The sequence below is a fragment of the Lepisma saccharinum genome, chromosome 10 (assembly GCF_977018435.1).
Source record: "Lepisma saccharinum chromosome 10, izLepSacc3.1, whole genome shotgun sequence".
Classification (NCBI taxonomy): domain Eukaryota; kingdom Metazoa; phylum Arthropoda; class Insecta; order Zygentoma; family Lepismatidae; genus Lepisma; species Lepisma saccharinum.
In genome coordinates this window covers 52,607,077-52,621,506 of record NC_139238.1, presented here as the reverse complement: position 1 = coordinate 52,621,506, position 14,430 = coordinate 52,607,077, and the positions used below count along the sequence as shown (strand labels likewise).

The window sequence follows — 14,430 nt, the reverse complement described above, 5'->3', positions numbered from 1 at the left end:
ATTTAACCACCTGTTGAGACGCTACACGCATGCCTCTGTACATTTGCGACACCACTGGAACAGGCAAGGTAGGAGTTTGTAACAATCCATAGCAGATCTCCACTAAGGTATATCAAAGGTACCTAAGGTTGGGTTGAATAGAAGTCACGTTTATGGGAGCCAAGCAGTATCGAAGGACATAACTGGTAAGGCTACCAGGGCTCTGAATCATCGTCTCGATGTCCGCTTCGATGCGGAGCGCCTGGCTCTTGTGGTGCATGTGTGCAAGATTCAAGCCTCCTCCTGTATTATGTAAACACAAGGTCTCGTGATTAACACGTAACAGCTGACCATTCCACACAAACCAGTTCACTGCACTTTTCAGTTTTGCTACATCTAGCATACGCATCGGAAGTATTTTGGCTAAAAACCACACTTTCGAGAGAGCATATACATTAACAAACGTGACACGTGACTGCAAACTAATAGTTTGAAACTTATTAATTTGTAACACTGCTTTTATACTCCCAATTACTTGATCATAATTTACTTGTATCATTCGTTGCAGCGAAGGCGTAAAGACTACCCCAAGAATTTTTAAGGTGCTAACAACAGGGAAGTGTTGTACTGGTGTGTGTGATGGGTCGGTATTTAAATACATCAGACAAGACTTTTTTACATTAATGTGGAGCCCTGAATGCACACCAAATGCCGTCGTTAATTTATGAACCATATCGACATCCACAGGTGACTGAACTAAAATGCTGACATCATCCGCATAAGCTAACGCTTCGACAGAATAGTAATGCCTTTTAACTGTGCTTCCAAAGAAGTAAGCAGCGGACTTAGGGAAATACAAGACGCTAGCATTGATAGGGGATCTCCCTGTCAGACACCTGTAGTTATGCGAAGCGATTTTGTAAAAAAAAAACATTAATCTGTATTTGCGATTCAGCATTGTGATAAAGCCTCTGCAAAGCTGCGAGAAAAGTCCCGCGTATGCCACGTTTTTGAAAAACGTGAAACATATAGTTATGGGTCAGAGAGTCAAACGCACGTTCGAAATCCAGAGCTAAAATCACTTGATCTTGTGAAGTTTTTGTATTGTGATTACTAGTAACCACCTCACACAGCGTTTGCAGCACTGCGTAAATGTTTTTCTTTCCACCATATACATATTGCATATCACCCACGAAGTTGATGGAGTATGGCATTAAACGTGCAAGCATACATCGGGAGATAATTTTATAGTCTGCGCACAAGAGAGTAATGGGGCGATAATGAGTAATTTCTGTCGGCTTTGCACATTTCGGTACTAATACTATAATTCCGGTCTTGAAAGTTTTACCCATTTTCTGTTGCTGAAAGACAGCATTGACCCACTCAGTTAAGGTCGGCCCCATTAGCGTCCAAAAGGTTTGAAAGAAACTTGTAGGAAACCCATCAACACCAGGGGCGGAGAATGGCTTTGCCGCTTTCACCGCTTTATAAATTTCTTCAATTGTGAAATCCGCGTCAAGCTTAGTTCTATCTTCATCTGAGAGTACCTTCAAAACGGCATCCACCACTGTACCATAATTTGAATTGTCCGGGTGATTCTGCGAAAACATCAAACTGAAGTGCTCATATATTTTACCTTGTATATCCTTAGGTGCTGTGATTTTATTACCTGCACCATCTGAGAGTTCAGTGATGATTTTCCGTTGTGCATTATGTCGTTCTTGGATCACGTGACTAATCGACACAGCTTCGTCATGGTCAACCTGACGGAGTCTACTTCGAATTTTAGCACCCAAACGTTTGTGAGCGGTCATATGTAAGAGTATGGCTTGTACACGTTTAATGTCAGTGTTGACCGGTCTTCCTGCCGATGATTCTTCTATTAATTCGCGCAAAACACGATAATAAAACTGATAATTATTATTCCAGTCACGAGACCTCTCTTTACAGAATTATAAACAGAATCGTTTAATTGCCGGTTTTAAGAAGTCGTCCCACCAACGAAGGATGTCAGTATGTCGAAGGCGCCTCCCAAAGTCTCCATTGCTCATGAAATGCTCGTTTGAAATCGTCATCAGAAAGGATTGACGTATTCAATTTCCAATACCCATATCCCCCAGGCACTAAGGGAAGATCAATGATAATTGCCATTACCACCGCCAGATGGTCCGAAAAACATGTAGGTGTGAGGTAAATCGAAGTTACTTTCTGATGCAGTAACGGGTTAACATAGAACCGGTCCAAGCGGGACGCACAATTGTCTCTAATGTATGTATATCCCCTCTTACCGAAATGTTTATCTGTACAAACGTCTACAAATTTAAAACCCGACACCAATTTTTCTAGAGAATTTGATGTGTAAAAACCAGGACGTTGATCTTGTGGGCGCAAGACGCAATTGAAGTCCCCGCCACATATGATACGTTCCTTTGCACCCTGCAATTCAGCCTGTCGCAAAAAAAAATTCTCTGTTGTCTGTGTTGAGTACCTGATGGGGCATATATATTGCAAATCCAAACATTTGCTACTTTCGCACATATAATTCGTCCGTTTGGGTGACACGCAACGTTAGTGATCGGCACAGTGTTTCTCGCGAGAAGAGCAGTCCCCGTTGCCTGACAATTTGCATTGTTATACACTACTATGGATGGGGGCAAGTAAATGTCTGTCACTTGTATCTCCTGGAGGAAGGCTATATTGAGGGACGACTGAAGAAAAAGTCACCGATAGCCTCTTGTTTATTACAGCTATGCAGTTTATTAACGTTAATCGTGGCTATTCGGAGTGTTGCAAACATAGCTAAGTGGGTACTTCTAACCTGATCAGGGACGCTTTAGCCTCCTTACTGGCAAGAAGCTCGTTGTATACATTATACCAAACATTAACACACAAGAGCAGTTACACTATCACACGCATAATTAATTTTCATGAAGTATTTTACTTTCACTAGCACTAACACTAGAACCTAGATTATTACCACTTTGGGACCTGGTAATTCGCACTGGGAGGGAGGTTGGCGTTGGTCATCTCTCTTCTTGGTCGGTGGGTTGATTTCCGCATCCCTTTGAGAACTTTTCTTGCGCTTCTGCTTCTTCTGCTGTCCTTCCATGGTAGCATCCTTCAACGGGGCAGGTGAAACAGAAACAGACTTCACAGAGCTTGGGTCTTCATCTGTAGTGAGCTGGATATCAGAATTGTCATGCACATTCATCTGGTCTTCACACTTAATTTGGTTGTCACCCTCTGGTAGATCTTCATGTAGTTCCATTTGGACAGTTTCTTCCCGTTCCACTTCATCAGCCCATGACAGTGAAGTTTCCTTGGTTTCGTCAGTCGCGTTGTTCCCCGAAACTGGTACCACTGCAGGATCGTCTTTCGGTGCTTGCTCCGTTGACGCTCTTGGTACATCACCCTCTGTCTTCTGACTCAATTTCGTTTTGGTGGGTAGTGGCAACACTGTGGGTCGCGAGTCCAAAGTGTTTCTTTGACTGTGAGTTGCGTTGGCGGTCGATTGACACGTTGGGCATAGGTGTTGGGTTCCTGGTTGTTCGTAGATGTGCCCGCCTGGACTGAGGTTGAACTTGCTACATTAGGACTAGTACGTCGTCGTCATTGGGGACGCGTGGCTGCTGAGTGTGTCAATTCGTCACAGATCTTGCAAGAAGGCTGCTGCCCATAATATGTGACCCAATATCTCGCACCTTGGATCGTGACGTAAGACAACATTGACTGCTTCAATACCATCATAAACACTTTTATGCCCGTACGGGTACGATAAATATGTTCGTGCGAGTAAGTCTCGTCGTCGATAGACTGTATTTGCCATATTTGACGAGTAGCGCAGATATTGCCTCATCCGTGACTTCCATCGAGATGACATGTAGTCGCACCATCGTCGTTGATATTCTGTCAGTCCATTCCAGTCGTACATCATGATCACCTTCCTTATCACGAAACACCAGCATTCGTCCACACTTCCGTATTATTTGCTCACCTAATAGTTGTGATACCAGTTTAATGTATACACACTTACGAAAATGGTAAATTTCAATGCTTAGAACCTAGTCTTCGGTGATATCCAGCGTTTCACTAATCCAGCGGTGTAACTTCACTGACGTGGGTCTCTTTTGTGCACTCGAAAAAGACAATTTTAACGTGTTTACACGACGTGTTTCTATTATACAACAGGCATAATTACTTCGATTTGACTCGTAACTAGTACTCCCTCCTGCTCACCAGGACACGGCCGCGTACGTACCAAGCTGCAAGCGCGACGCTAGACGATGTTGCTCGTACGGCTGCTTCCGCGAGGTACCACTCGGCCACAGGGTCCGGCAATTATTCAGACATGAAAGGGGAGTTTTGTCAAGAACGTTGCTTTGACAAAAGACGCATAGAGGGGGAATATAATAGCTCATTTATACAACATAGTTCTAATAAAATTTCACCACATCTACATGATAGCATTAACAACGAATATTTGATTTCATTTGATTTGCTTTATTTCACTCCGCTTTTTGTGCCACTTTTGGCTAATTTGCGAAGATAGGGATGAGTGGTGATATGATGAAATTGATGAATAGACACTCACAAACATCCATGCCCAGGCCAGGATTCGAACCCGGGACCCCTGGCGTTGTAGCACGATGTGCTAACCACTCTTTTTTTTAAAAAAAAAAAAAAGAAGGAAATACCCCCTACACGGAGGTATCTCCCACCATTCACTCTTTTTCTCACTTTTACACTTTTCAATTCTTACATTTTTCTTTGTTTCTTATCAACTGGACGAACACAAATACCCATGCCTTACCCGGGACTCGAACCCAGAACCCCTGGCGTTGTAGCGCGCCCTGCTAACCACTTCGCCACGGAGGTCGACACCACTCCGCCACGGGGCCGGCACGACTATTTTACAAATAATGAAGAAGCTCTCATGTACTTCCCATGTCATTCTGTCGATGTTTAAAGAAGTGTTAGGGATGGAACATCAAACCAAGCAATATAGAGCATTAATGCCTCTAGCGTTTCCTATCCAGGTTAGTACAGTAGCGTACTCTTAGTAACAGCTTCTTAGTTTTGTGTTGTTGTCAAATCATTTAAAATGGTAGAGGAAAACATTTTAAATATCCACTTAGCTGTTCACATTGTATATTTTCACGGAATTCCATATATTACAGTAACCTGCATTAAACCAGTGAACAAAGTTAAAAAAATTCTGAGTGACGGTGCTTACAATTTTAACAAGATATGTAAAAGCATGTGGCCATCTTATTATGAACCTTCAATGTTGCAAATTCTTGTAAGTGCGATGTTCAGTGCGAGTTGTTGGATAATCCATTTTCGTACGGAAATTTTAAAAGAAGCACGATGGGGAAGGGACGGCTGAAACACAAAAAATTGAAGGACTCAGTCAACCAAGTACCAATCTATTTTTTCCTGTTCATCTGGTAGGATAAATAGGGGAGACAGGCTTTTTGTCTCTTCCAGGAAAGTACTTCCTCTAAGAACACCAGATTCTGTATAACACATATTCAGTAAAGTTGATGAGCATCAAAACGCTTCTTCTAAAATATTGTAGTATTTGTATTAGGTGAGCATAATGTTGATTCAAATCAGGTTCATTTTTTCTGTACGTTTACTCCACCGTAATATACGAGGGGGAGTCAAATGAAAACTTTAAAAGTGACATAAAATGTTTAATATTTATGCTATTGTGATGAGATTTGGTGGTGCTGTTGCTCGTACTTTACTTTCTCACCAAGAGATGGTAGAAGAGTGTTGGTGACCAGTCGTCGTTGTAGGAGCAGTTTCAAGATGGCCGCCCTACTAACAACATGCACCAAGGAAGAACAGCGTTCTGTGAACAGATTTCTGACGAGTGAGGGTATTAAATCTATAGATATTCATCGTATAATGAAGACGCAATATGGTGAAGCTTGTGTGTCACAGCAACAGGTATACGAGTGGAGTAAGAAATTCAGAAGTGGTGTGACATCTGTTGCAGATGCTTCTCGCCTAGGCCAAGCACATCGAGTTGTGACGCTGGAGAATATAGCGGCTGTTGAGGCCGTTCTACGGGATAATCGCCGAGTGACTGTGGTTGAACTAGCTCCCATTATAGGTATTAGTCATGGTTCAGCACATAACATCATTCATGACGTGCTCCTGTTTCGCGCTCCTAACAGGAGGGTAATGATCTTTAAGAGACTTGTAACTGGAGATGAAACATGGGTCCATTATTACAATCTCGAAACAAAGAAAACAAGCATGGAATGGCGCCATTCATCTTCCCCTAAACCCAAAAAGTTTCGTTCACAAGCATCTGCCGGTAAGGTCATGCTGACCCTTTTCTGGCGTTATTCTGGAGCACTACATACCTAGGCGACACACAGTAACTAGTGCTTCATATTGTGATCTCATGAAGAACCATCCGGAACCTGCAATAAGATCAAAGCGACGCGGACTGCTGTCGTCAGGTGTCATTTTGGAGCATGACAATGCTAAGCCACATACTGCCCGAATGACTGTTGCGACAATTAACGACTTGCATTTTGAATGCCTGCCCCATCCTCCTTACTTCACAGATTTGGCCCCAAGTGATTAGCACTTGTTTGGACCACTTAAAGAGGCCCTAGGAAGACAGAAGTTCCGTTGTGACGACGAGGTCAATGGGTCGGTGCATACGTGGTTACGCAACCAACCAGAATACTTTTTTCCCGCGGCATACAACACTTTGTAAACGATGGGAAACTTGCATTCAACGTGCATGGGATTATGTAGAAAAATGATAACCATTTGTTTCACTTCCACTGAATACATATATTTTTACAGCACTTTTAAGGTTTTCATTTCACTCACACTCGTATATACAGTACAGAATATATATATTAATATATATAAGCTGACAAACACATACATATTTATAATGTGTGTATATATATATATATATATATATATATATATATACACACACACACCACCCACACCTAAATACTGTTGATATGTATGTATCTGTCTGTCATCGTGAGGTGTCTTACGTTGTTTATCCTGAATAAATTACAAACGTGTCTTACTGAAAGTCACTTTCTCATGTGAATACATCTGGTAACAAAAATGGAAATGAAAATATGAGACTGAATAATATTTTTAATCTTGGTGATTATTGGCACAAATGTAAGAAAATTATAAATTTACGCTGTTTTCTGCAATTACAGGAAACCGTACCAAATGTCAGAAAGCATGTGTTTGTAATTTTGATATTTAGTTTTTCATCAATTTATGTAATACATGGATATGTCTAGAATGTTGAATCCACCTTTATGTGGTTTCCTTCCAAAGGCTGGAACGTCTTTCTACGTATTTAAGTGTTTAGTCCATGACTACTGTACTACTCACCTATTTAGCTCCGTACCATCTAGGATGTGAATTTAATACTTACAGCGTGAAAATCTATGTCCAGAAGTTCAGTCGCGCCTTCGAACCCCGTAGGAAGCAAAATGCCATTCCCTAAGGTAAAGGTAGACAGCCACTTCAATTCCTCCATGGTTATTAAGGACAGGGCTTCGGAATAAAAAGTTTATAATTATTTTTCAAACACATCATATATTTTTATATTTGTGTTTAATATTTAATGTGTTGATATATTTTGTGCAGAGAGTAATTACCAAACACCATATTTCAGTTTATTTGTTATCAAGCTTCATTGCATTATATTTGTTATGTACATATTAAACAAACTACGAATATGATATGACATTCATAGATTATTTCAAAATAGTTCTAGTAGTTTAGGAGTTAAACTTCAGTATTTTAAAACATATTAGTATCATATTTAAGTATGCATTTATCTGCCAAGCAAAATTAATTTAATATTCGTAAGAAATTTTACATTTTCTCTGAAGTTAAAATATCTCATATATCATTGAGTTGATACATGATTTCTGTATACATTTATATACCAAGCAAATATAAATTCTAAGCCACACTCTTCCGTTTCTGGAATTTTGGAAGTGAAGCTCCTACTATTTATTGATTCATACTCGTTTCGACTTATGCCTTATCAACACATAAAAACCCGTTGATCTAGAGTGGTCAATTTAAGGGGAAATGGGAAGTCCTCTCTCGCCTTTTCCCTTTTTTTACACTGGAGAGAGGAAAATAATTCAACTGACTGAAATAATGCAATTCATCTACCAAGCCACTCTGAACTTAGCTTGATTTTTCGGTGAGGCTGTTTTACCTGTGGACCGTTTCAACCGATGCCCTTGAATAGTGGGGGAAGTATAGCTCAAGCTGTAGATGCCCGTAGGGAGGGAATATAAGTAGTAGAAAGGACACCTTAGGATTATCGTCGAGTCGCTGGAATGAAGCTCTGTATCGTATGGTTTGAAGCTCAGAAGCTTTGTCAGTTCTACTGCAACGGGATCTTTTGCTTTTCAAACACTTTTGACGTTGACGATGCCTAATTTCCCACAGAGTGGAGGTAAATTATCTTGCGAATTGGCACACACAAGATATGTACCATGTAGAAATGTATTCGAAAAATGAAGGCTTGACCAGGAATTGAAAATGGGTCACCGGCATACCGTGCAATTTCTCTACCATTACTGCATTTTCCGATGAAATATCTTCGTAGTACATCCCCTGTGTGTGCCAAACGTAAGGAAAATTTTCTTTTCTACCCACAATATATCAATTGTAACCAAAGGAGTAATGAACCAAATGAAGAAAGGTGCAGCTCAATAGCAATTGGTTTGAATTTCCAAAAATATTTAGAACTAGAAAGATAGAAAAGTTTAGTGCAATCCTTTCCTAACTGAAAATGTACTCATTAATTTCAACATTGAAATGTTCATAATAACTATACCTTGTGTACAAAAATGATGAAATTATTTGCTACCTACAGGAGACATTCAAGATATCAAAAATTCAGTGTAGTACCATACCAATATTTGGAAGAGTGAAGCAAAGTGAATTAATTTTATTTTTTAAGGTTCCTGTGGAATCAATTTGGTAATGAATGAGAAAGAACAAATAACAATGTAGGATACTGGCATTTAATGCTGACTGGAATATCTTCGAAGAATCACCCTATCGTATTTAGTTTCATTAAGCTCGTGAAACAAGAGAAAAGGGAAAAGATGTTAGAATCTGGAAATCACACTCCCCGTCAAAACTTGAAACGGAAGCACTTGAGCCTTCCAGTTTTGAAAAAATACTAAGAAATGGGGTAATATGTTTGATTACCTTGATGTAGTAGTATCATGTTGCGTTCATCTTGTAGGTGTGTAATTTGTTGTAATTATTTGCATACTGAATGTGCGTGTTATCAAATGGTATGACAAAGTATATAGCCCAGGGAATTTCAAACGTTTTCCTGTCGCGGATCCCCTGAGCTGCCAAAATCTGCGCGCCTCTCCTCAATAATATTAAATAAACTCATGTAGCAAATGTGTTTAGTTACGTTGGCATGTACATATACAAGTAATGAAAATTTTAATACGGGTGATGCACGTACAATTTGTAATGTTTATAAAATGGAGTCAATTCACTCAACCATACGAAATTCACATACAGACAGTAAGAAAACCTCGAGAATAGATGATAATAACAGGCATATTAAAATGTTCAGCAATATCAGTGAAATATATCTTGGAGTCACACAGTTCATCGAATGGAATTTGTAAGACGCATTTCATTCTGAATATTTACTCTTCATTTGAATTTGGCTGAAAATCCAGATTTACACAGATAAGAAGACACAGAAGGAAGCAGAATGTGCAAGGCTCTCTTACTTTAACCTTGATACTCATTCTTCACGGAGCTCCAAAATTCAGATAGTGTCAAGGAAAGAAACATGGTCTTCACTGATGATTTGATTTGATTTAATTTATTTTATTTCCTTTTCTGGCACATTTAGCTAGTCGGTAAGATAAGGATGAATGGTAAAGGATTGCTTAAGGGACAATCAGAAACGCATAACGACAGGAAACTACACAAACTCCACGGAGGATTGTATTGTCTGTGAGTCAAAACGTGAGCCTCTCTAGGCCCCCGTGGAGGAGTGGATAACATATCGTGCTACGACCCCAGATGTCCCGGGTTCGAATCCAGGCCGGGGCATGAATGTTTGTGAGTGTCTATTCATCAATTTCATTATATCATAACTCATCCCCATCTTCGCAAATTAGTCAAAAGTGGCACAAGAAGCGAAGTAAAATAACGCAAATCAATCAATAAGTCAGAGCTTCTCTAGTCTACAAAATGCAGTCCAGTGTGTACTACGTGGCTCAGAAGTTGACATTTAAAACTCTTCCTAAAGTGTCACACCTTACACCCCATTGTCTTCACTGTGTTGTCTGAGGAAAGATCAATGGGGCGCTTCTTTCCTGCTGTGGTGAAATTTAGTAGATGGTGTACGTTGAACGGATCCCTGATCCAGTTGTGCTGTGTGTTCTGTGGAAAGAATTCTTTTGAAGTGGAGATGTAGTTGTGGCAAGCGATTCATAAATATACATTGATTGTAGTTCTGTTTCTATAATATGCTCATTGTAGGAAAGCAATCGCCAATAATTTATCTTCAGTATTTATTTTCCGAAGCAGTAACTTCCTTTCGAAGGTGCATTTATAAACATTAGTACCGATCAAAGTGAAATCCAAATACCTTTCATTATTTTTTATTTTTTTTTTGTTTGTTTGTTTGTCTCAAATATTGAGTTCTGCATTATCCAGTTCACACTTCTTGTGCATACCTAGAAACTTATGCACTGGGACAATAGTTTTATTTACGATTCAAAAACAAACGCGGGAGCCTGGTGGCGACAGTAATCCTGCTCAGATTTCTAACAACCACTCGGATTGCGAGCCATAAGTTGTAGCCAGAATTCTCCTCTCTCTACATGTTGGTTCTTGTCAAGGTTATAGGATTGATTAAGTGATTGACTGAGTTCATTCATTTTACTTCTTTTCTGCCACTTTTGATTAATCGTGAAGATTGGGATGAGTGATGATATGTTAAATATAATGAAAGGTTATACGAAGAAACATGCTTATTAGTGAAAGAATTGTGTATAGTTTGTTTTGGAGATAAATATTTTTATGTACAGGGTGTCTCATAAGTGATAACGCGAACTGACACAGGTAAAAGGACACGATAATAGAAGCAAAGGGGTCTCATTAAACATGGGTCTGCAAAAGAGCCGTTTTCGAGATAATCGTGAATGTGTGATTACAAGCCGCAACCGACTTCATTGTTTGTAAACGTCGTCCTAGTTAGTAAAATGCTAATAATGTGTGCGAAAGTGTGGTTACAAGCCGTCATTGATTGCATTTTGTAAACACCGAGTGCTTTACTCTTTGCGCGGTCCGAGGTTTGCTCTTTGTTTACGAAAAAGAACATTTCCGAGAGGTGGTGTTGTAATCAAACAGAACATTTCCGAGAGGTGACGTTGTAGGATACAATCAGTACACAGTCTAATCGTACTGTGAGAGTCACGTCAGTTGTGCTGAACTGTGTAGTGAAAATCGAACCTTTCAGCAACGAAGAGTATGCGGGTATGCATTTTGTGTATGGTTTGGTTAACGGCAATGCACGGGAAGCTGCACGCTTGTACCAAGAAAAATACCCTGCTCGAAGTCACCCCGAGAGTCGCACATTTACTAGGGTACATCAGCGTCTCAGAGAACATGGGAGCTTCGAACATGGTAGGAGAGCAAGTAGACCTGCACGCATTACGCCTTAGTTTGAGAATATGGTGTTGGAAGCAGCAGAACACTCTCCAGGAACCTCGACAAGGAGAATTGCTGCACAAATGCCAGTAAGCCACAGTAGTGTATGGAGAATTTTACATCGTAATTCACTCTACCCTTACCATCTCCAACGAGTTCAGTGTCTCAGTGATACGGATTGTATTCCTAGAGTGACGTTTTGTCAGTGGATGCAACAACAGGTTGTACTCATCCCTCGTTTTGCAAGTAACATTTTATTTACAGACGAAGCAGGGTTCACACGCGATGGTATTTTTAATTTTCATAATTGTCATGTTTGGAGTGTACTAAACCCATATTGTTCATGAGGCACCACATCAGCAACATTTCTCATTGAATGTGTGGTTATGGGTACTAAGTGACCGTCTCATTGGACCACACATTCTTCAAAGAAGACTCAATGGACCGAAGTGCCTTTGGTTTTGCAACATGATCTACCAGGATTGCTTGAGGATGTTCGCCTTGATCCACGCCAGAGTATGTGGTACAAGCATAATGGAGCACTGGCACATTTTGTTGCTGCTGTGAGACGACATCTAAGACGCAGATATAATCAAATATGGATAGGTTAAGCCGGGGCTGTACCGTGGCCTCCAGGGTCACCGGATCTAAATCCTTTGCAATTTAGTTTCTGTGGTCACCTCAGAAGCGTAGTGTACAACACCCCAGTTGACACGGTTGAAGAACTGGAAAAGATAATTGTATATGCTTGTGACCAATTCCGAAATGATCCGAGGGTATTCTAAAGAATTCGAAACTCAATGCGGAATCGCGTACAGTATTGCATCCAGATGAATGGACGACACTTTGAACACCTCCTTTAACAGGTACGAGTGTACAGTAATTGTAACGTAGAACATACTAAAGTAGTGCTGTATTCCTTGTTAATGTAACTAGAATGTTCATTAAAAGCAATGAGATATCCTGATTTCTCATACTGTATTATTGGTATTATACCAACTAGGACGACGTTTACAAACACTGAAGTATGTGATGGCTTATACCCACACATTCGCACACATTATTAGCATTTTACCAAATAGGACGACGTTTACAAACAATGAAGTCAGAGGCGGCTTGTAATCAGACATTCGCGATTATCTCGAAAACGGATCGTTTGCAGACCCATGTTTACTGAGACTTTCTTGCTTCTATTATCGTGTACTTTCACCTGCGTCAGTTTGCGCTATTACTTTTGAAACACTCTGTATTATTAGTTACAAATTTTAAACTTTCAGGGAAAGAGAGGAATATATTTTTTTCAGAAGTTATCGCGCCTCCCCTGCAGAACTTTGGCGCCTTCCCACGTAGGTGCACATCACAGTTTGAATACAATTGGAATAACCGTTTTGATAAGTAAGCCTGTATTACGAGGGCGAAATAAAAACCACAGTGAAATGAAAAATGTTTTTATTTGCAATATTTAGCTACACCTTCCAGCTACTTCTCTACATAGTCGCCGCCCAGATTTAAACATTGGTCGTAGCTTGGTACCAACTTTCAAATATCCTAGTCATAGAAGGCAGCCGCCAGTGCTTTCAGCCAATTCTCTACGCTGATCTGCAGCTCGTTGTCTGCGCCAAAATGCTGTCCTCCTAGCCAGCGTTTCATGTCCGTAAAGAGATGAAATTCAGAGGGAGCCAAGTCCGGTCTGTAAGGTGGGTTTTCAAACACCTCCCATCGAAAACGCTGCAGGGGCGTCTGTGTTGCAGCTGCAGTGTGCGGCCGAGCATTGTCATGAAGAAGGACAATACCTGATGAAAACATTCCTCTTCGCTTGTTCTGAATTGCCATTCGTAGACGTTGAAGCGTCACGCTGTATGAGGCTGCAGTGATGATTGTGCCACGTTCCATGAATTCCACCATCAACACTCCTTTTCTGTCCCAGAACACAGTAGCCATACACTTTCTGAAGGAGAAGGTTCGCTTGCACTTATTTGGTTTACTCGGGGAATGGGAATGCATCCACTGTTTAGATTGCTCTTTTGTTTCTTCATTTTCGAAATGGACCCATGTCTCGTCCCCTGTGACAATTTTTTTTAAAAAAATCCTCTCCCTTATCATGGTAGCGCTGAAGAAACGTTAAAGCGGGCGCATTCTCTGTCTTCTGTGCTGGTCGGACAGCATATTGGTAATCCATCTCGCACAGAGTTTGCGGTACTGAAGTCTCTCACTCACGATGGTATAGAGAACTGACCTTGAAATTTCTGGAAACGACTCACTCAACACAGAAATTGTGAACCGACGATTTTCTCGAATCGCCTGATCCACTCGCTGAACAAGATCATCGGTTCCCTTCCTTGACCGGCTTCCTTCATGAACGTCTGTACGTCCTGCTTCAAAGTTCCTGCACCATTGCCGCACTTTGCTGTGACTCATGAAAGTTTCACCGTACACTGCACTCATTCGTCGATGAATTTCGGCTGCATTGCACCCCTCAGCATGAAGAAATCGAATGACTGCACGCACTTCACACTTGGCGTGTGACTCTAATGTTCTAGGCATGTTTCCGTGCTCACTCCGCGCTCCGCATGTGACGCATTCTGAGGAAATTATTATATGTGTAAAGGTATCACTTAACTATTCATAAATCAGAAACCAGAAATAGTATGCTTTAATTACGTATGAAAATAGCATTTTCTGCTCGAAGACACACTAATATGAACCTCAAATGAAATAGGCATG

At 40.6% G+C, this 14,430-nt stretch overlaps 1 protein-coding gene across 1 annotated transcript in view; it reads right to left on the bottom strand.

Moving 5' to 3' along the window:
• LOC145993908 (uncharacterized) overlaps positions 1-14,430 on the bottom strand; it is a 198,213-nt gene that overhangs the window by 7,774 nt on the left and 176,009 nt on the right. The window contains exon 13 of the mRNA XM_083129820.1: positions 7,418-7,539. Coding sequence (XP_082985946.1) covers positions 7,418-7,539 — 122 coding nt within the window. The remainder of the gene's footprint in view (positions 1-7,417; positions 7,540-14,430) is intronic.